The 24,325-nt window shown below is 34.5% G+C and overlaps 1 protein-coding gene and 1 non-coding gene across 13 annotated transcripts in view; one reads left to right on the forward strand and one right to left on the reverse strand.

Annotated features, from left to right (window-relative positions):
• Positions 1-24,325, forward strand: part of VPS13B (vacuolar protein sorting 13 homolog B) — a 798,280-nt gene that overhangs the window by 319,711 nt on the left and 454,244 nt on the right. For 11 of the 12 annotated variants that reach the window (XM_042972776.1, XM_007073303.3, XM_042972777.1 and 8 more), the window contains exons 20-21: positions 11,574-11,683; positions 18,118-18,265. In XM_042972776.1, the coding sequence (XP_042828710.1) occupies positions 11,574-11,683; positions 18,118-18,265 (258 nt within the window). Of the gene's footprint in view, positions 1-11,573; positions 11,684-18,117; positions 18,266-22,795; positions 23,010-24,325 lie in introns of those variants that run through there. The other variant, XM_042972785.1, reaches the window with a different exon arrangement.
• On the reverse strand, positions 12,426-12,529 carry LOC122235205. Its single transcript, XR_006213330.1, has one exon. It is a non-coding gene; the product is annotated as a U6 spliceosomal RNA (small nuclear RNA).

Here is a 24,325-nt window from a genome sequence, read left to right on the forward strand (position 1 = left end):
TTCTGCTGCTTCATTATTAGTATGGGAATGCAACAGATACCTGTATGTTGATTTTGTATCCTGTGACTTTATTGAATTCATTTATCAGTTCTAGTAGTTTTTATGGTGGACTCTTTTGGGTTTTCTACACATAGTATCATGTCATCTGTAAGTAGTGAAAGTTTGACTTCTACTTTGCTGATTTTGATGCTTTGTATTTCTTTTTGTTGTCTGATTGCTGTGGCTATGACTTCCAGTACTATGTAGAATAAAAGCGGTGAGAGTGGACATCTTTGTTTTGTTTCTGACCTTAGGGGAGAGGCTCTCAGTTTTTCCCCATTGAGGATGATGTCAGCTGTGGGTTTTCCATATACGGCCTTTATTATGTTGAAGTATGTTCCCTCTAAAGAAGGTTTTTATCATGAATCGATGTTGTACTTTTTTGCTTGCTTTTTCTGCATCTGTTGAAATAATCTTATATGGTTCTTGTCCTTTTATTGATGTGATGTATTACATTGATTGTTTTGCAAATATTGAACCACCTTTGCCCCCCAGGAATAAATCCCATTTGATTGTGGTGGATGATTTTTTTAAGGTATTGTTGGATTCAGTTTGCTAGTGTTTTGTTGAGGATTTTGGAGAAATTTCAGAGAAATTGGCCTGTAGTTCTCTTTTTCTGTGGTGTCTTTATCTGGTTTTTCCAGTGTAAGCTGGCCTCATAGAATGAATTTGTAAGTTTTCCTTCCTTTTCTATTTTTTGCAAAATGCTTTTTTCACTTTATACTATTTTCCATTATTTGTTATTATATGTATGTGTACTTACATATAAGTAAGCACATAATTTAATATCTGAATGGTGTTCCATTAAAGAAATTACCATACTTTGTAGATGTTGATGTCATTTACATATTTATTATTGTAGAGACTATTACAAATGAACATCTTTGTGCATGTATTTTTAAGAATATTTACAAGTGTTACTGTAGGATTCCAAAAGCTGAAATTGCTCGGTCAGTGAGTATGTACATTTAAAATTTTGATGGGTAATAAATTGCAAAATGGCCTTCAAAATGCCTGTGGCAATTTCCTTTTTTTTTTTTAAGCATACATGAAAGTGCTTTATCTTCCATGGCCTTATCTGTAATAGAATTTCATTCACTAAGGGTTTTGTTAATCTATCATTGGAAAATTATTTTGTGGGGGAGTTTTACCTTGCATTTCTTTGCTGTTAGTGATGTTGAGCATTAGTGAAGGCTGCTTGTAGTTATTCTGTGATTTGTCTATTTATGTTTTTGGCCTATTTTTCTGTTCGGTTGTATAGCATTTTTTTTTTGAAATTTTAGGATGTTTTCCTGTATCATGAATATTATCTGTGTTATGTATTTTTCTAGTATTTTCTTGTGGTTTGATTTTTGCCTTCAATTTTGTTTATAGTTCATCATTTGGAAGTTCTAAGCTTTTCATTGTGATAGTGGTCTATAATTATCTTTATGGTTTTAGACTTTTATGTCTTGCACATGAAAACTTTGAAACATCACAAAGTAATAATTGCTGACACGGTTTGAGATGAAAATTTCATTTGTGCATTCTTTGCTAATTGAGAAGATACATGAATCAGATAGAAGGAGACCAATTATTAACTTAATGTCTGATAAAATTGATTAACATTTGATCTGGAGAGAATGAAAAACAACAGTAGGAAAAATAAACACGCACACACAGTCTTTATGAAATGCAATTCTTACACCTTCTCTGTGCCTGAATTGGACTGAAGAAAAACATGAAACCACAATGAGTTGACTCACTTTGAATTTATGACCAAGGGACACAATGGCTCCTTAATGCTGTAAAGCGATAAAACGTGTCACTATTTCACACATTAGGCAGTTTCCTAAAATACTCATAATCTACCCTGCCATCCTTAGCTGAAATGAGCTCTATATTCTCAGTGTTATACTTGGCTAAAGAATGGTAAAATCAGTGGTGGTAGAAAGTCTGAATGGTGAAGGCTAATTTGAATCAAAGGATGCACAAAATTTGGATAGGTGGAAAGAAGAAAGTACGTATGGACATAAATAAGTGCTTAATAAGTATTTTTATATGATATGAATTGGACTTATCAGTAAAACTGGTAAGTTTAGAGGACAGTAATGGACTCTACAATAAACTGGAAAATAAGACAAATGTATTGTTACACTATTTTACTTCCAGTTACCACCATCCTGTTCTTTCTGCTCTGTGGGCATATATTTTAGTTCTTTGTGCAATTCGGACCCCCCATAGCATTGTTGTTACTCCTACTTTAAGTAGTCATAAGTGTTTTAAAAGAGATTTAAAGATATGTATACATATGTATATGTACATATATATGTGTATGTATATGTATGTGTATGTATATATATATGTACATATATACCTGTATATGTATGTATATAGCATATTTTTTAAGAGGTCCTCTTTGTTTACCAACATACTTAGTGTTTCTGGTGTTTTTCATTCCTTTTCTATAATTGAAATTCCATCTTGTACAAGTTCCTTTCACTCTAAAGCACTTCTCATATTTTCCAGTAGCTCAAGTCTTTGGGAGGCAAAGTGTTTTTGTTTTGTTTTGGCTTCATTTTTAAAGCATATTTTCAGCAGATATATCAATCTAGGTTGTCTTTTCTTGTTTTAGCACTTTAAAGATACCATTCCATTATTTTTGCATCACCATTATTTCTGAGGAGTTGTCCTTATCATGATTCCCTTATATGTATTGTGGGGTTTTTTTCTGAGTGATTTTAAATTTTTTTCTGTTTTGGATTTCCTGCAGTTTGATTGTGATGCATCTAGATCTGTTTTTCTTTTTAATTATTCTTTTTGAGGTTTGCTTAGTTTTTTTTTTAATCTGTCAGTTGGTATTGTTTATCAGTTTTGAAAAATTCAAATAATTTTTCACCTCCTTTCTCTTTAGTTCATGCACACTGTCTACCTTTTTCACTATATTCTTTAACATATTTATCAGAGTTGTTTTAAAGTTGTTGATAATTCCAATATTTTTGGCACCTTTTGAACTTATGCTAATAACTATTTTCTTTTTTGGTAAAAAAAAAAAGAATTATGTGTTTTCATAATTTTTCTAATGAATGTTCAATGTCGTGTGTAAAAAGAATAATAAAAGTACGTATGACAGAAAAACGTTTATGCCCATAAAAGAACATGCCTCTTCTTTTGTCATGTAAAAGGTGTAGTTGAATTGGATCTAGTTTTGGCTTTCTTTTTTTCCCTCTCTTTCACTTTATTTTTAAATTTTTATTACTGAAGTCTAGTTGACGTGCATTGTTATATTAGTTACAGGTGCACAACATAGTGATTCAACAATTGCATACATTATGCAATGCTTACCATGTTTAGTGTAGTTACCGTCTATTGCCATATAACATTACTAAGATAATATTGACTATATTCTTAATGCTATATGTTCTTTGCTTTCTAGTCTGCAGTTGTGCTGGGTCTGGTTCTTGATTTATTTGTATTAAGTTCACCATAGGCTTCACAGTTCTTGAGAATAGCATTGGAATCTTTATTTCAGTATGGTTTGTGATTTTCTCTTAGTTCTCCTTGCCTGTACTGAGACCTAAGATGCCTTGTTCACTTGTCTGTATCGCGGGATCGGTCTTATTCCCTCTTTCTTTCTTCCAGTCACAGATAGCCCTGTTTGGTGCTCACTGAAAAGTTGAGAATGACTGTGGGATTTCTTTCATTTCTCCTTGTGCTCAGACATCATCAGCCTCCACATGCCTGTGTGTTAGAAGGGTCTTCCTCATTTCTCCAGGCCAGTCCCCTGCCACTCTCCTGGGTATTTGGTGGAGGTGTGTTGGAAAGAAATGGCACTCCTCTTGTGTCTAGAGTTCTCAGGGATTCTAAATTGTCATGCCAGTCCCCATAGTCGTGTTTAAACATTTGTTGAAAGTTCTTTTGTTTTTTTCTTAACAACTTGTTTTTCTTCCTACTGCTATGCCAAGAATAAAACCTACCATTCATTCCTTCCTGCCTACGAAGGGCCTTTCACGTTTATGATTTTTGTTCATTAGGTTTCTTTGCAAATTCTGCTGTCTGATGAAGGTTGAAAAGCTTTGATATGTTGGTTACATGGCTTGTTATTGTTACGATGGATAGAGTTCTCCTGTGATTTTCCAAATCCTATGGGAAGACATGGTAATTGTTAATTAAGTAACATGAGCTACCATATGCACATACCTAAAAGGCTTATTCCATTATACTAAACCTGACAATTACCTTGGATAAATTTGCCACTAGTTGGCGGCTCATCCCTGCTCTGTCATTTCTTAGCCTCTGATTACTTTATCTTCTCTTTATTCTCCACCCATATTTTTGATTCTTTGTTTACAGGCCAAAATTCTTGAAATTATTCTTAAAAATAAGAGTAGCTATTAATTTCTTAAGAACTACACAAATCTAGGGGCGCCTGGGTGGCGCAGTCGGTTAAGCGTCCGACTTCAGCCAGGTCACGATCTCGCGGTCCGTGAGTTCGAGCCCCGCGTCAGGCTCTGGGCTGATGGCTCGGAGCCTGGAGCCTGTTTCCGATTCTGTGTCTCCCTCTCTCTCTGCCCCTCCCCCGTTCATGCTCTGTCTCTCTCTGTCCCAAAAATAAAAAAAAAAAAAAAAAAAAAAAAAAGTTGAAAAAAAAAAAAAAAAAGAACTACACAAATCTAAAAAGTCTGTACTTTACTATAGCTGCGTAATAGAAAAATAGTGAGTTTTAGCCACTGAAACTTAGGTGAAGATGAGTATGTCTTTTGTCTCATTCATTAGTTTAAGATAAAATGCAGGGTACTTGTTACCTTTTAGAACTTGATATTTTGCAGGGTCATCTCATTGGTTGACATAGTTTCTATAGGTGATAAGAAGCATATATATTTAAATGCTGTGCACCTTTGGTTTCTCACTCTTATTTCATTCTCATTCTACAGCTTAGGATGTAACTGAAAATGATGGTGGTGGCTTGGTTTAACTAATTTGTGAAGCCGGAGTGGAATGTGGATAAATGAGCCATTTTGGCAACGAGCAGAGAAATAAAGCACACTTTTCTCATTAGTTGTTTTCCAGGCTAAAATTAAACAGAGTAGTATATTGCCAAATTTAATGATTTATGGGGGATCTGTTCTAAGTAAATTCAGTATCAGACTAGTTGTCTACACACTTACATGTCAGAACTTGTGTGTTATTTTTAAAGGCTCTGTCTTGTAAATTGAGTTTAATATGAAAATATCCTTTTAAATTTAAAAGAACATTATCTCTATAATTTCAACTAAATTGATAGATTATTCTCTTTTATCATCCATTTAACATTCCCATAGTTCCAGCCTGTGTGTCGTTTAGTTATCTCTGATTTAATGTAATCACATGACTTTTATGAACATTAGTTGGTGAAATAGTTTTTAACTTCTTCATTATAATAAAATAAAACTTTCAAGATTTGTTTTCACATGAAAATATTTATTGCATTGGTTTTCCTCCTCCTCTCTCTAAAATCTTGATTAAAAAGGAATTCTAACTTACTGAGAAAGTTTTAAAAAAATTTACTTAACACATTTACTTTTCAATACATAGGAAAAGATTTTTAAATAACTTTCCCAATATGGAGAATGTCTGCAGTTTTTAAATTTACTTTTACCTTTTGTAGTTGGCATAGTATTAAATTTATAAACTGCTTTATATAGGGCGTTGGGGTATACTTTTCATAATTTAAAAAAAAAAAGTTTGTGCCTTGTACTTCAGATGCATAATATTAGGGAGAGAAAAATTATCCTGATACATTCTTTTTATTTATTTATTTTTTTTTTTTTTAATTTTCTTCTTCTTCTTCTTCTTCTTCTTCTTTTTTTAATGTTTATTTATTTTTGAAGGAGAGAGAGACAGAGCATGAGCAGAGGAGGAGCAGAGAGAGAGGGAGACACAGAATCCAAAGCCAGCTCCAGGCTCCGAGCTGTTGGCACAGAGCCCGATGTGGGGCTCGAACTCACAAGCTGTGAGATCATGACCTGAGCTGTAGTCGGATGCTTAACTGACTGAGCCACCCAGGCGCCCCATGATACATTCTTTTTAAAAAAATACATGTAATTTTAAATTTTCTTCCTTTATATTCTTATAACACTTTCTACCTAGAAAAGAATACATGTTATGTATATATAAATTTGAGGTAAAATCATATAATGAATACCATAGATTTTTTTGCTAAGAAGTTGTCAATTTATTTGTGTTTAAAAAAACTTTTTTAAATGTGTATGTATTTTTGAAGGAAAGAGAGAGAGAGAGCGAGCAAGCACGAGTTAGCCGGGGAGGGGCAAAGAGAGGGAGACAAATCTGAAGCAGGCTCCAGGCTCTTAGCTGTCAGCACAGAGCCCCACATGGGGTTCGAACTCACTAACCGTGAGATCATGACCTGAGCCAAAATCAGATACTTAACTGTCTGAGCCTCCTAGGGGCACCAATTTGTTTGTGTTTTTATTCCCCAGGTGATCATTCTTGTTGTTTGGAATATTTTTAATCTTCTTTTCCCTTCAGTGTTGGCACCTTCTTTCCAATCTGCTTAATTAAATGTGTTTATTTTCATTTGTTTAAGTTTTTATTTAATTTCCAGCTAACATACAGTGTAATATTGGTTTCAGGTGTACACTTTAGTGTTTCAACACTTCCATACAACACCTGGTGCTCATGACAAGTGCACTCCTTATTCCTGATCACCTATATCACCCATCCCCCACCCACCTCTGGTGGCCATCAGTTCTGTATAGTTAAGAGTCTATTTCTTGGTTTGTGTGTCTCTCTCTCTCTCTCTCTCTCTCTCTCTCTCTCTCTCTCTCTCTTTTTTCCTATGCTTGTTTGTTTTGCTTCTTAAATTTCTTATGTGAGTGAAATCATATGGTATTTGTCTTTCTCTGATGTGTTTCCCTTAGCATAATGCTCTCTAGCTGCACCTGTGTCATTGCAAATGGTAAGATTTCATTCCTTTTATGACTGAGTAATATTGCATTATATATGTATATACCACATCTTCTATATCCATTTATCAGTCCATGGACACTTGGGTTGTGTCCGTAATTTGGCTATTGTAGATAGCATCAGGGTGCATATATCCCTTCGAATTAGTTTTTTTTGTATTCTTAGGGTAAATACCTAGTGTAATTGCTGGATTGTAGGGTACTTCTATTCAAAAAAATTTTTTTAATGTTTATTTAATTTTGAGAGATAGAGAAAGAGTGAGCAGAAGAGGGGCAGAGAGAGAGAAGATGCAGAATCTAAATAGGCTCCAGGCTCCAAGCTGTCAGCACAGAGCCTGATGTGGGGCTGCATCTCACCGACTGCAAGATAATGACTTGAGCTGAAGTCAGACTCTTAACTGACTGAGCCACTCAGGCACCCTGTTGCCTGGTACTTCTATTTTTAACTTTTTGAGGAACTTCCATACTGTTTTCCAGAGTGCCTGCACCAGTTTACATTTCCACCAGTAGTGCAAGAGGATTCCTCTTTCTCCGCATCCTTGCCAACACCTGTTATTTCTTGTGTTGTTAATTATAGTCATTCTGACAAGCGTGAGGTGATACCTGATTGTAGTCTTAAATTACATTTTGTTTTAATTATACATTTTGGTTTTCTTGGGCTTCTTCTTGGGTTTTAGGCTTAACTATCTTTCATCAATTCTGTAAAATTCTCAGGCACCATCTTTTTAACAATATTGCCTCTTCCCCACTTTTTAGTATCTCCACATGGAATCTGATTAGACATATATTTGGTCTTCTTAAGTCCTCATATCTCGTCACCTCATTTTAATATCTTCTTTCATTTTTGTCTTTCAGATGCATTCTAATGATTTCAGGTACTTCTTCCACTTCACTGTTTTTCTCTTCAACTATATCTAATCGGCTGTTGAACCTGCCTAATGAGTTTTTTACATCAACAATTAAATATGTCACTTTCATAGTTTCCATTTTTTTCTTTAAATATGTTCTTTCCTGATACTCTGTATGATACCATACTTTTGCATTTTAAACATTTTATACATAGGTGCTTTTTTTTCTATATTCTAATATCTCCAGTGCTTGAAAGTCTAAATCAGTTGTTTGTTGATTTTTCTGACTCTGTCTCACAGAGTCAGTTGTAATTTTTTGTTAATAAAACCATTCCCAGATCATAATTTGTGGCAGTTATATGACAGTGAATTGGAGACTTTTCAGACAGAATACTTGATTCTGTTAATGGCTAATTAATGGCTAGAGGGACAGTTTTCAGCAAGAAAATATAAGGCTCATCATCTACCTCTCTTTTCTCTTGACCCCAGTTTGAGAATCCCATTTATATCCTCCCTCATGGCAACTGCTTTTTTTTTTTTTTTTTTTAATGTTCCCTTTTCAAGAGGTAACACATCTCAGATCTTTTCAATAATTGTTTTGGTGTTCCCATATATTTTAGTTTTATTTTATTTTGTTTATTTTATTTTTGTTTATTTTACATTTATTCATTTTTGAGAGACAGAGAGCACAAGCAGGGGAGGGGCAGAGAGAGAGAGAGAGAGAGAGAGAGAGAGAGACAGAGACAGACATAGAGACATAGAGACATAGAGACATAGAATCCGAAGCAGGCTCCAGGCTCTGAGCTGTCAGCACAGAGCCCGACGCGGGGCTTGAACTCACAAACCGTGAGATCATGACCTGAGCCGAAGTCAGACGCCCAACTGACTGAGCCATCCAGGTGCCTATCCATATTTTTTAAATAACATAACTTTTCTTGCTCTTTCTTGATTGTTTACTTAAGAGTATAATTTATTAATGCCTTACAGTTGAAAATTATATTTGGCCAACTTTCACTCTCTCCTCCTATCATACTCTCAATATTGTTATATCAAGTTTGATTAATTAATGCATCTGGGTTTTTTTAGAATTTACATGCTTCTGTCTATAAATATAATTCGTGGTACACTTTATTGTATACTGACTAGTTATCATTTCCTTTATAACATTTGTTTTCCCTGTATTTAATACTGTGTTTTATTGTTACTACATTTTCCATGTACCTGTTACTACTTCACTGTTGTCATTTTGGGGATTCCTGTCACTTTTCTCCTGCGTTGGATCCTTTTGTCTCCTGGATCCCATATTTTTCTTTATTGTTGCAAGTGCTGTGTGTCTGTGTGTGGAACACATTTCTTTATTGTTAAGCATATATTATTTGTGGTGTCTTTAATATTTATATGATTTTAATTATAAAACAAATTACAGTGGGCTTATGTGATAGGAAATAGTCCATATAATTCAAATCTAACTAATTTCATTTCTTTATTTGGAATTTAGAAACGTCTTTTAACTTTTAAGATTGAATGATATATTCTTGAATTTAAATATTCTTGAATTATTGAATTAAAATTTTAAAACTCTATTGAAATGTATACAGTTAATTTCTTGAAAAGGTTTTAATAAACAATTTTTATGCATTGTGTTACAGGAAAAATACATATATTAAATTATATTTTCTATTTGACTTCATTTATGACTTCCCTTTTGCAATCATTTTGTATTTAGTTTCACATCATCATTCCTTCCTGATGTGTATTTAAGCAAATTATTGCTCAGCAGCACATGCATTCGTACATGGAAGTGGATGGAATTGCTGTGGTCTCAGAATGCTGCTTTGGAATCTACACTGATTCTGGGTCCCTGGGAGAACACCTGGCAATTTTTGCTTGTTTGAAAATTCTGTGTAAAAGTTTTATTTTAGAAAAATTTTTTAAAAACATTTGCTTTTTTTTTTTTTTTAACATTTATTTATTTTTGAGAGAGAGAGAAAGAGAGAGAGAGCGAGCGTGAGTGGGGGGGTGGGGCAGAGGAGAGGGAGGCACAGAATCTGAAGCAACTCCAGGCTCTGAGCTGGAGCCCGACATGGGGCTCAAACCCACAAACTGTGATGACATGACATGAGCCGAAGTCGGATGCTCAATTGACTGAGGCACTCAGACGCCCCTGTGTAAATGTTTAAAAAGGAAGGATATTTCTCTTGTGTGCTCTCCTCCATCATTCTATCTCTGTGTCTGTGTGGCTCACTTTTCATAGACCTTGGTAATAATAGTTACTGTGTGGTTTAGATAACCTGCAAAATTATAGAACAAGTTGAACATAGAACATATAGTTGAATATAGAACTTATATAGAATATATAGAATATAGAAATATAGAATATAGTTGAATATTCATAGTTGAATATAGAACAATATAGAACAACCTAAGTTGAGAACTCATGTATCATGTACTATGACTCTTTACCCCTACCATGTGGCAATTACTTTTCTAGATACTGGAGTGTAGTTGAGAGCAAAAGTGACAAATACTCCTTACTTGACATTCCATATATTTCAGTGGAGCTAATAATATTTTACCAAAAAATGCATTTGCAAATACAAAAATGTATTTATGGATGCACATAATCTGCAGATAAGAATGGGATGTTATACTTTAGTTAAATCCTTGTGTTTCTTTTTATCAGAGAGACTAAAATACTTGAGTATTTTAGTAAAATACTTGACTAGGATGGAATTGCAACTTGTTACACTTCAGCTTTGTGTTTTATGTCAGAATGTTAGCCTGTGATTCATCTAGGCAGATCTCTCTCTTGCTTCTGAACGTTTAACTTTGTAATTTGCAGTGATTTATTGAGTGGTTATAATAATCCTTCCTTTAACATCATGAATTAAATTTGTGATATAAACAAAAAGGGAGATAATATTCTGTTCTCATGACCAATATAGAAATTGCTCTTTGCTAATAAATAAAGCTTCTTCTTATTAAAGACAGATTCACTTTTAATGAGGTACAATTCATATTCTATAAAAATCACTATGTTAAAGTACATAATTTAATGGTTTTTAGTATATTTGCAAAGTTGTGCAACAATCACCATTTTCTAATTCTGGAACATTTTCATCACTCCCCAAAGAAGCACATATCTATTAGTAGTTCTTTTCCATTCTTTCCTCCTCCCAGGCAATGGCATACACAAATTACCTTTTTTCTCTATGGTTTTGCCTGTTTTAGCCATTTCATGTAAGTAGAATCCTACAGTATGTGGTTTTCTGTGACTGACTTCTTAGCACGTTTTCAAGGTAGTGTAGCATGAATCAGTACTTTAATCCTTGTTGTGCAAAAATAATTTTCCATTATATGGCTATACGACATTTTGTATATCCATTTAGCAATTCATGGACATTTGTGTCATTCCCACTTTCTGGCTATTATGATTACTGTTTTGGAAATTTAGCTACAAATTTTTGAGTGAACATATGATTTTAGTTCTCTTTGTACATACGCAGGAATAAAATTGTTAGGTCATATTGTGACGGTATATTTGCTTCCTGAGGAAATGCCAAAGTGTTTTTGAATGTATTTGCACCATTTTATGTTCCAACCAGCGGTATATGACGTCTTGAATCCTCCACATCTTTGTATGCACCTGTTAATTTTGTTAGCTATCCTACTTGGTGTGAAGTGATATAAAGCTGATTATTTTTATGAGGAATTAAAATAATTTTAAAATCTTGATTTTTAGGTGCCGTACTCCTTTGTAGTGTACAAGGACTAGCAGTTAATATTGACCCAGTCTTATATACCTGGCTCATTTATCAGCCTCAGAAACGAACCAGTAGACATACGCAGCAGGTGAGAAATTTTTATAATTTATTCTCTTAATGAATAACGTTTTCTGTTTTCTCAGTCATTTGTTAAAGGTCTATATTGTCTGTGTTGATTTTTTTTAATTCCTCTGTCTTCCACTCTTCCCCTTTCAAGCAGTTTTACTCCTTCGCTTCTAGACTGGAAACTCCAGCTCAAAGTGGAGTTTCATTGATTACTGAGGTGGATTTCTATGCAATTGCTTATAAAGCAGATACGTTAGACAATAGTTCAGGTAGTCCTGCTTTAGTGGCCTGTTTTCTCTCATAGTGCCTAGATGTATGTTCTGAGTGTCTGATACATAAGAATTGCATACTAATAGCCTTAATTTTCATTATCACTGTATTTCTTCTACATCTTTAGGTTTATTCAACAAGCATTCATTGGGTGCCCAACCCTTGGATTGGGATGGTTGGTGCAAAAGAGTTGGGATATGCACTTGTTTAAAAGAGTATAAATTACAAAGTATAAAACAGCTAACTGTATTTTCTGAAATGCTTAAATATATTCTCTGTGTCATGATTCTTAAATGTAATTCTGACAGAGTTTATTCCCATTTTAAAGATGAAGAAATTGATGCTAATTGAGATTTATTTCCCTATTGTCACACGTAGTAAATGGCAGAACTAAATATTTTTTCAGGCCAAATTTATGCTATATTGCATTTTCCCATTAGACTTAATTGTAATTTTGTAATATTCTAATTGGAATAGCTTTGCATCTTTTTTTTAAAAATATGGAACACTTCATGAATTTGCCTGTTATCCTTGTGCAAGGGCCATTCTACTCTCTGTATTGTTCCAGTTTTAGTATATATGCTGCCAAAGTGAGCACTGTACCTTTTTTCCAAACTTAAAACCAGTTGATAGAAAAATACACAATTTTATAATTACACAATACAACAAAAAAAATTACCCGAATAGTGCAATCCATGGCTCAAGGAGCATCTTTTTTTTTTTTTTTAATGTTTATTTATTTTTGAGAGAGAGAGAGAGTGCAGGAGAGGGGCAGAGAGAGAGGGGAAAAGAGAGAGAATCCCAAGCAGGGTCTGTGCTGTCAGCACAGAGCCGGATGTGGGGATCAAATCCACGAGCTGTGAGAGTAACCAGAGGTTGGGTGGGGGGCGATTAACTTGATAAAAAAGTGACCTTTAGTGGTTTTATCATAGAGCCAAGTATAAGAGACTGTTAAGAATTGGCACCCAGTTCATAAAAGATTTGTTTTTTTTTGTAATTCGAAGTGTTTGAGACTTTATCCTGAAGGGTAAAGAGAAACTATAGGAAACTGATATAAAGAAATTTGAGAAGCATCTGGGTGGCTCAGTCAGTTAAGCGTCTGACTCTTGATTTCATCTTAGGTCATGACATCACAGTTCATGAAATTGAACTCCACGTCGAGCTCTGTGCTGACAACACGGAGCCTGCTTGGGATTCTCTCTCCCCCTCTCTCTGCCCCTCCCCAGCTCATTCTCTCTCTGCCTTTCTCTCTCTGAAAAATAAAGAAACATTTGAAAAAAAGAGTTTTGAATTTTAGAAAGTTTACTCTAACAGAATGTTGAATTAAACTAAAGAAGAAATACAGAGGTAATAAAAATTACTACACAATTCTTAGTATTAGACACTCAGAACAAACATCTAGGCACTATGAGAGAAAAAAGGCAAGTAAAATAGAACTATCTAAGCTAGCCTCTAATGTATCTGCTTTAACCAGCAATTGCATAGAAATTCACCTCAATAGTCAATGAAACTAATGTCAGGGAGAATGTGAGAAATATTTTAATTGTAAATTATTTTTGCGATACAGTTGACATATTAGTTTTGAGGTGATGATTGTTGATGATAGTTACTGGTAATGATTTGATATTTGTATATGCTGTGAAATTATCACCATAAGTTTGGCTGACATCCATCACAACACACAGTTGCATATTTTTTTCCTTGTTATGAGAACTTTCAAGATTACTCTTTTAGCAACTTTTAAATACACAATATGGTACTATTAACTATAGTCACATTGTTGTACATTACATCTCATGACCTATTTCTTTCATAAGTGGAAGTTTGTACCTTTTGATCCCTGTCACTCATTCATCCCCACTGCCCCCATGAGTTTTTTTTTGTTGTTGTTTGTTTTAGATACCACATAATATAAGTGAAATCATATGGTATTTTTCTTTCTCTTAATTATTTCACTTAGCCTAATTGCCTTATTAGGTCCATCCATGTTGTCACAAATGACAAGACGTCCTTCTTTTTTATGACTGAATAACATCCCATTATAAATTCTTCGTTGGTTACTTTATAAGTGATGGTAATTAGGTCCAGTTCACTAGAGCTATACCTGAAGGTCAGATAATGTTCTAGCAACTGAGGTAAATTAAAAATTCATTTGATTGATACCAAGCACCTTTATTTATTTTTAATTTTTTTTAATGTTTATTTTTGAGAGAGAGAGAGAGAGAGAGAGAGAGACAGACAGAGCATGAGCGGGAAGGGGCAGAGCTAGATGGAGACATAGAATATGAAGTAGGCTCTAGGCTCCAGAGCTGTCAGCACAGAGCCTGATGCAGGGCTCCAACTCACAAACTGTGAGATCGTGACCAGAACTGAAGTCGGATGCTAAACTGACTGAGCCACCCAGGCACTCCAGATACCAAGCACCTTAAGATTTTCATATAATTTTATTTTGATTATACTGTTTCATAACAGTTTGAAATTAAATGTAAATATATATTTAAAAACAGGTTTTTGAAAGTTCAAAAACAATAGTTTTATTTAAAAGAAAAACTAATAAATACCCATAATCCTATTCATTCAGAGTTATGAAGAATACTGGTATAAATACGTTCATAGCTAAATCTTTATGTTTTTCTTTAAGTATTCACTTAGAATATATTTTGGGGAAGTAATTAGTGTTTAAAGCCATGTATATCAGCATATTTTGAAACCTTTGTTATATTGCCACATAGCTTCCAGAATTACAGTTTACATTTTCGCTAGTACTTAATAGTATTAATACTTTACTACAATTCATCATATTCTTAGCTACTATTTTAGTCTTACATTTTTTTTAACATAGGAAATTGAAAGAATAGTGTAATTGATCCCCATGACCTTATCAGCTAGGTTTAATAATTACCAACTCATGGCTACTCATCTTCACTTTTAAAACTCTGTTGGGTGAAAAAATGCCAATATTTAGTAGTGAGAAAAATAGAGAAAATGGATAAACTCACATAGTAATGTTATGAGTGAAAATTGATGAATTGGCAGTATCTAGTAAATTGAAAATAAGCATAGCCTGTAACCCCTAAATTGCACTTTTGGATAAAACTGTGGTCTTAACAAAAGATCCTAAGGACCCTGAAGAGTTGTGTATAAGCCTTTCTTGCAGTATTCATTGCAGTAGTACAAGACTGGAGACAACCTGAATGACCGTCTCTAAGGAAGTGGATAAATAAAACACAACATATTCACACAATATGATAATTTATTAGTAGAAATTATACAATAGGTCTTAATATGGATGTCTCAAAATTGTATTTAATGCAAAAACCAAATTTCAAAGGAAATATGCAATATGAAAGCATTAATGTAGATTTCTCCAAAACTACCCAAATAAATAAATAAATAAATAAGTAAATAAGTAAGTAAATGGTGTATACATATGAGTGTGTGTGAATAGGGATAGGTGTAAAACATTTCAAGGTTTATATGAGGATCATAATAGTGGTTGATTCTGGGAGGAATGGGTAGTTGGTTCACAATTGGAGGGTATTTTAGCTTTACCTGCAATATTTTGCTCGTCTCTAAAAAACAAGGAAATATGATAAAAATTTTAACAGACAGTAATTATTGGATATAATGGAATGTGTATGTTATTTTATTCTTAATAATTTCCTGGGTGTTTTTTTTTTACATTTATTAAATTAATAGAATTTTACAGGAAAAACAACAGAAGATTTTAGGTATTTTCGGATCATGGAATATTGATGCTGCAAGGGTAGGATAAATCTGGGGCTGGGATACAACTAATATTTGAGGAAATATCCAGTACCAAAAGGTAGAAGAATATTAGTAGAACAATCGGAGTTTGCTAAAAATAGTTTATTTTGATATTTCGAAATACTAAAATACTGGATACTCTGTATCCAGTATCTCTTCTTGCCTGACATATAGTGTGTACATTAGCAATCATTCAGGAAATATTTATGGAGGGTCTTTTGGATATCATTGTAGATATTTGGAATACAGTCGCATAGAGGACATATCAGAGTCTTGCTGTCTTGTTAAGAAGGGTTTTTCTTAGGGCTTTTAATGTCTCTTTGCCTATGTGAAAATGACCCAGTTTGAGTCACCCAAAAGAATGATGTTTTTTTTTGTTGTTGGATATTACCAATATTATGGCTTTCATGAATCTCATCTTTCAGCTATTTTAGCTTGAATTAAATATCACCCTATGCTTAGGGGCACCTGTACCCCAATGTTTATAGCGGCACTCTCAACAATAGCCAAATTATGGAAAGAGCCTAAATGTCCATCAACTGATGAATGGATAAAGAAATTGTGGTTTATATACACAATGGAATACTACGTGGCAATGAGAAAAAATGAAATATGGCCTTTTGTAGCAACATGGATGGAACTGGAGAGTGTGATGCTAAGTGAAATAAGCCATACAGAGAAAGACAGATACCATATGGTTTCACTCTTATGTGGATCCTGAGAAACATAACAGAAACCCATGGGGGAGGGGAAGGAAAAAAAAAAAAAAAAAGAGGTTAGAGTGGGAGAGAGCCAAAGCATTAGAGACTGTTAAAAACTGAGAACAAACTGAGGGTTGATGGGGGGTGGGAGGGAGGGCAGGGTGGGTGATGGGTATTGAGGAGGGCACCTTTTGGGATGAGCACTGGGTGTTGTATGGAAACCAATTTGACAGTAAATTTCATATATTAAAAAATAAAAAAATAAAAAAAAAAATATCACCCTATGCTTAACATAATTTTTCTCTAATATATTAATTTGAATCTGAACATGGGTGTAATCTTTTGGAATACTTAGTCATATTCCAGGTTTATAAATGATGGCCAAGATATTCAAGGGATTATGGAATCAGTAAATACTACCACCTAAAAGGAACTCCCATATTTTATAGTTGAGTAATTTTAAATGCATTAAAACTTAAGGGTATGTTGAACTTTTCTCATCTTGGTCTTAAGATACTATTTCCTAATTAGGTTTGTACAAATATTATCAGTTTTACTAAATAATATGAAAGCAGCTACTGTACATTGTAATGTTTCCCACAATATATTTATCTTTCCATTTTCTCATTTTCACCTTTCTTGTTCTTTTACTTAGCTTAAGTAGCAACTTTTAAAATAATTTGCCTTTTCCCTATATTTCATAACTTGATTGATTGTAATATATAGATAATGTACTTGTGTTCTGATTGGAATATTTACTCACATTAAAAGTAATATTAAATAAGTAATATAGGTTGGGTGGGACATAAAGTTGGATCTTTTAAAAGTATGATTGTTGTGCTGTTGAGAGTAACACTAGACTGCACTGCAGCCTGACCAGCCCCTCCAGATTTACCGTCTGATGCAGCTGTATTACAGTTACCATCTGTTGTTTCCCAAGCTGCAATTTCCTTCTCAATTTGTGGCTAAAACCCAACATTGGATGATTGTTTTCCACCCAGTTCAACATTGATCTTTGATCCTGCAGCAAACTTAAAAAATACCTTTTTTTTCTTTTTTGCCAAAAATCTGACAAGATTGTATTGGGCGTCATCAGCAGTAACATCAGACTTTATTTCACTGAATAAAGATGAAACAGCTGCTTTATTGTCCAATTCAGCACTCATGCATTCAATATAGGATCATAATGTTTTCCAGCTTTCTCTAGCTACAGATACTTTTCTGTGTTTTCTAAATATGCTGTGGGTATCACTTTGACAGATAAAACGTAGAAATTTTCAGCAATTCTTTTTTAAGTTGAACTGTAACATATAATTAATCACTTTATAGATATACCTAAAAATATTTGTTGAGGGTAACTTTTTTCCCCTACTAATTATAATTCTCAAAGTTATAGTTTTGATTTGCCTTTGACATATTATCTTTATGCTTTTTACCGAAATTTATTTTAACTTCCATTTATTTCCAAGCTATCTTATTTTTTCACATAGAATTGTAATTTTACATTGAAATTGTTAAGTGTCTCTGTTATTTTGTGTGTATAAGAGAGACAGATATGAAGAGAGAGGGAGGAACTGAGGGAGGGACACATTGATTAATTTAAAATAGCAAAGCTTCAACACCATTTATGAAGGACTTTGCTCAGTGTTACCATGTTTAACCTTCACTGCTTCAGAAATAGTAAATAATTTCAGTGTGTTTTTTTGCCTCTCTCCAGCAGCCTGTGGTAGCTGTTCCTCTTGTTGTGCCAATTAGCAGAAGGAAAGAGGATGAGGTGTCAGTTGGAAGTGCACCCCTGGCAAAGCAACAGTCCTATCAGGCCTCTGAATATGCCAGCAGCCCTATAAAAACAAAAACAATAACAGGTATGTGTCACAAATTCTAAAAGGTCTGTGATTTTACCCTATCTCTGAGCTAATAAGATATCAAGTTATCTGGGCCACAATTTCATGAATTCTGGACATGAGACTCCTAGAATGGAGACAAAAGACTATTATCTTACAGTATTAGCAGTAACTAGAGTATTACCTTTTTCTTGTGTCACTGTCCTAATCCTAATCGCCACAGGGTGGCACCAAGAAGTTCAGATGATACCTATAGTCAATGGATTATGTTACAGAAGAGGAACCCTCAATTTAGGGAACCTGCATCTTTTATAATGGGTAGAAAGCATGTCTGCCATTTTCTCTAGAGGGAGACACTATTTGTATCTTGCAAGGGTGTAAGCAAACTTGCCCTTTGCTCAAAAGGACAGTATCTCTGCCTTTTGAGGCTGAATGCTATGCAAATATCCTTGAAAGGACAATTGGGAACAAAGGCACTCACTGCTTCCACTTTCAAGACATTCAAAAACACTAGAGACCAATAGAGAATTGTCTCCTGATAGTATGTTCTTTCTTAAGGTGAATTCTTGCAAAACACAATATATCTCAATTTTCTACCTCTCCCTTCTCTCATTTTCTCAGCTAGATCATCTATGCAAATACAGAACATAAATATTCTTCCATAAGACAATTGTAAATTTCCATTTGTGTAACAAAACACTTTATCATTGCATTTATAATTTAAATTACATGACACAGACTATATATGAACTATGATCATAGATTGTTTATGTATCTTCCTTCTTGAATGCCCACCATTTTTGCTTCTCTGGAAACCTTGGTGCTGTCTTGAGAATGCTGTGTGGTAACCATTTTCTTTGCATAGAATTAAGTTTCAAAAGTTTCTGTTCTATTTTTAATTAGAGTACACTGTTCCTGTTTGAGTTTTAATTTAAAAAATGTTTTATGAGGGGTCCCTGGGTGGCTCAGTTGATTATTTTTGATTTCAGCTGAGATCATGATCTCATGATTTGTGAGATCGAGCCCTGTGTTTGGCTCTTTGATGGTAGCATGGAGCCTATGGGATTCTTTCTTTCCCTCTCTCTCTCTCTGCCCGTCTTCCACTTGTGCGTCTGTGCTCTCTTGAAAAAAGTTCTATGATCCTTTGTATCCACTTCTAAATGAAGTTACCACTGTTTCACTCATTATTTATATTGCATCATAAACTGTAATGAATTTGGTAAATGAATTCATAGCCTTTTACACATCTTCTTTTTACTCTTACTATCTTAACCTTTAAATTGTATAGTTCAGTTAGTGTTAAGTATATTCACATCATTATGAAATGCACATTTTAATTTTTCAACTGGATTTTACAGTGGAGAATGTGAGAGTTAACTTATTATGCCTGAATTCTTGTTAAAATGACTTTTTATTTTTGTAGTTTCAGCCTAAGTTAGTCTTGGTCTTAAGTTCATTCCCAACGCTTATATAGTATTTTTGGCACATGAAGGCCAACAAAGCTTGGTGATCCTGCACTGGGCTTGATTTCACGTTGTGATTATTCAACAGGAAGCAGACATCTTCCCCCTCCAGTCTCAATTAACCAGTATTAAATAGTTGGCTACAGGGAGAACATATGTTTGATGGTTGGAAATGTGTTGACAGCAGAACAATACTATTTCAGTGCTATAGGCACATAGGGCAGGCCAAGCCAGGATAAAAGTATGTCTCACATGAAGACAATATATTATCACAAAAATCTAAATAATATTCTAGAGAATCTATTTTGAAAACTAGGAACCCCCTAAAAGGTATGACATGTGTTTATCCTATGTTTTGGAAATGTTATGAAAATTAATTTGGAACTGTTGATGACAATGTCTGTAAGGGAAACGAAAAATTGAAAAAGCAGAATGCTCCATAAGTGATAGCTTTTTAAAAAATACTAGCTATTTTTATCTTACATGTTTATATATTACTTCTCTAGTTCAAAGTACTATAAGTGCACTGTTAAAATAATAGAAGGTCTTTTAATTTGACTTCTTGAATACCACCAAGATAATAATACATTAAGACATCTGTTAATTAATGATGTAAATTTTAGTAGATCATGCCACAATTTATAAGTATGGACCTTTAGCTTCTGACCATGATGGTATAACAGGGACTAGATTTATATTTCTGCTATAAATAAGAAACTTTTCTAAATACGTGGGAGAAAAAAAAAGGTTTCTAGACATTAGAGAATATGCAGTACCGGACTGTGATTCATTGTAAAAGAGAAACAAAACAGTCAAGCCCTAGAATTGCCCTGGCTTTCTTGCTAAGGGCATGCTCCAGACCATAGAGCAGGGTGCAATATATTAAGCTGAGCTCAGCTGTCTTGCTGAATTGAAGTTTAGGGAGGTAGAGTGACTGAAGCATTAGGAGGTGGAGATGACTGCAAATCATGGAATACAATTCTAGAGAGAGAGAAAGTAGTGTTCTCATTGAATATTTGCTAAATAAATAGTAAGACATGCATGCATGGGATGAGACTCTACACAGTTGGGTGAAAGATGACCAAGGAACTGTGGTCTGAATGATTCCCAGAGCTCACACAGGGCTAGAAGGCATTCAGGTCCTACTGTCCATAAAATGCAATCCCACTGATTATTCAGGACATTCAATAGGGATTCCAGAAAAGCCATGCCTCCATAGTGTTCATAGTGGACATAAAGTATCAAAAATGTAAAGGCTACCCTCGACTCACTTTAAACAGTTTAAAAAAGGCTCTGAAGCAACAAAAACAGTGAATAAGTGCTGGCAAAATGAAGCCCAACACTATTATGAGGAATATAAGAAGATCCAGACATGTAACAAGTTAAAATCACAGTGTAACATATTCAATCAAAAGCCAAAGGAGATGCAAAGAAGTAGGAAACTTTGACCAGAAAAAGAAGCCAGTATAAATAAAGAGATGGCATAGATGATAGAATTAGTAGGTATATTAAATACTTGTACATTCAAACAGGTATTGTAACTAAGTTAAAGTATTTAAGGAGAGTTGAGTACATTTTGTAGGGAAATGGAAGATATAATAAAGAATCAAGACCAGCTCTAGAGTTGAAAAATATATGTGAATGGAGAAACTGGGTAGAATTAGCAATAGAGTATACATTACTGAAAAAGAAATCAACCTTGAAGACATAGCAATAGAAACTTGCCAAAATGAAGCCAAATGAAGAGCATAAATGGAAAAAAAAAGTGTTCAGAACTTTAGTTGATGGGGGATGATAATTTGGATAGAGTAGGTCTCACTGAAAGTTTGACCACATACTTGAAGCAGGTAAAGGTAAAGGAGGGAGCCATGCATGTATCTTTAGAAAAAATCATACAGGATTGTATATGTATCTTGGAATAAATTATCCAATCTAACCCCTTCACTTTATAATTATGGAGATTGATTAATAAAGAGGTCAGGCAACTTATCCAAGTTTAAAAATGGTTTAGTGAGATTTTTTCTAGATTATGTATTTAATTCCGCCCCCCCCCCACCTCTCCTCTGATAACTGTCAGTTTTCTATAGTTAAGAGTCTATTTCTTGGGCGGGGGGGGGGGGGGGTTTGGTCATTTATTTTGTTTTCTAGATTTCACATATGAGTGAAATCATATGGTATATGTCTTTCTCTGACTGATTTATTTTGCCTAGCATTACACTCTATACCTCCATCCATGTCATTGCAAATGGCAAGATTTCATTCTTGTTGATGGCTGAGTACTATTCCTCTGTGTGTGTGTGTGTGTGTGTGTGTGTGTGTGTGTGTGTGTGTGTGTGTATACACATATATACACATACCTCATCTTTATTCATCAGTGGATGGAATAGGTGATGGGGATTAAGGAGAGGACTTGCTGTGATGAGCACCTGGTGTTTCATGGAAGTACTGAATCACTATATTGTCATCTGAAACAAATATTACACTCTATGTTAACTGGAATTTAAATAAAAACCTTAAAAAAATAAATCTCTCAATATGAATATTTATATTGCTTCTTGATTTATAAAGGAAGAATAATAGGTTAAACTATTTAATCCTTTTTGAAAACTCTTTCTCAGTTTGATCGCTGTTTTACTCTGTGCTTCACATTCCAGTTGGGAAATTTTTTTCCAGTGCTGTGTGAGGTGCTTTGATGAAGCTATTTAGGAGATTATGGAAAATAACACTTGAAAAGTATGTAGCACCCTGGTGACTTTCAGTAGCTAGCATATTTTTTCAGTGTATTAATGAACCTGTAGGAAATTCACACACACTCTCTCTGTGTCTGTCTGTCTGTCTCTCTCTCTCTCTCTCTCTCACACACACACACACACACACACACACACACACACACACACACACACAAAGTTCCAGATTATCGTAGTCATTCTGTGAATATTAGTTGCCTTTCATTTCTTAGAGGCAAAAGAAGCCCTAAAAATCAGGTCTGTGCAAATTTAGTCATCTACTATTTTACCTCTAATACGCAATATGTAACTGGCTAACTTCAGGGCATTCTTTTTGTCAAGAGATTACTCTAAATTTTCAGCCCAGTCCCATAGGATGAAAATAGTGAAGAATTTTACATCAGAGCTACCAATAAGGATATGATGGGAAACACCTATACCTCTGTGATGAGCATGGAAGATTCTGCCACTCTTTAATTGGGTGTTAATTCAGTGTTAAGTTCCTGGATGACACTCAGAAGTGAAGTGCTACTGCTGACATATTTTTTCTTTCTTAATACATATTTTTAAGTATATCTCACAACCATTGATGTGTTTCAAAAAATAAAAAATTTATGATGTTTCAGATGTTTACATTTTTTGTCAGGAATATGGAAATTTAATCTTATTTAGTTCTCAAAGAGAATTAAATATGAAAATCGTGAAATTTTAAAAACACTTTGTGTATATTACAAATCGAGAAAAACTGCAGAATTTTTAAAAGAATGTTTGACAAGGAACTTAGGTTATCAGGTAAAATATCCCTAATTACATTTTTTTTCTGACCTCATTTTAAAATACAGTATGTTTATTTAATTGCTTTTTTAAGTTTATTTATTTATTCTGAGAGAGAGAGAACAGGGGAGGGGCAGAGAGAGAGAGAGGGAGAGAGAGAATCCTAAGCAGGCTCCACGGTGTCGGCACAGAGCCTGACACAGGGCTCGAACCCACGAACTATGAGATCATGACCTGAGCTGAAACCAAGAGCTGGATGCTTAACTGACTGAACCACCCAGGTGCCCCTGAAAATATAGTATTTTTAAACTAAGCAAGAGTTAAAAAATGTAGTTATAGGAAAGAACATCCAATGGAAAAAAGACAGTCTCTTTAACAAATGGTGCTGGGAGAACTGGACAGCAACATGCAGAAGGCTGAAACTAGACCACTTTCTCACACCATTCACAAAAATAAACTCAAAATGGATAAAGGACCTGAATGTGAGACAGGAAACCATCAAAACCTTAGAGGAGAAAGCAGGAAAAGACCTCTCTGACCTCAGCCGTAGCAATCTCTTACTCGGCACATCCCCAAAGGCAAGGGAATTAAAAGCAAAAGTGAATTACTGGGACCTTATGAAGATAAAAAGCTTCTGCACAGCAAAGGAAACAACCAACAAAACTAAAAGGCAACCAACGGAATGGGAAAAGATATTTGCAAATGACACATCGGACAAAGGGCTAGTATCCAAAATCTATAAAGAGCTCATCAAACTCCACACCCGAAAAACAAATAACCCAGTGAAGAAATGGGCAGAAAACATGAATAGACACTTCTCTAAAGAAGACATCCGGATGGCCAACAGGCACATGAAAAGATGTTCAACGTCGCTCCTTATCAGGGAAATACAAATCAAAACCACACTCAGATATCACCTCACGCCAGTCAGAGTGGCCAAAATGAAGAAATCAGGAGACTATAGATGCTGGAGAGGATGTGGAGAAACAGGAACCCTCTTGCACTGTTGGTGGGAATGCAAATTGGTGCAGCCGCTCTGGAAAACAGTATGGAGGTTCCTCAGAAAATTAAAAATAGACCTACCCTATGACCCAGCAATAGCACTGCTAGGAATTTAT

This window comes from Panthera tigris, chromosome F2 (assembly GCF_018350195.1).
Source record: "Panthera tigris isolate Pti1 chromosome F2, P.tigris_Pti1_mat1.1, whole genome shotgun sequence".
Taxonomy (NCBI): domain Eukaryota; kingdom Metazoa; phylum Chordata; class Mammalia; order Carnivora; family Felidae; genus Panthera; species Panthera tigris.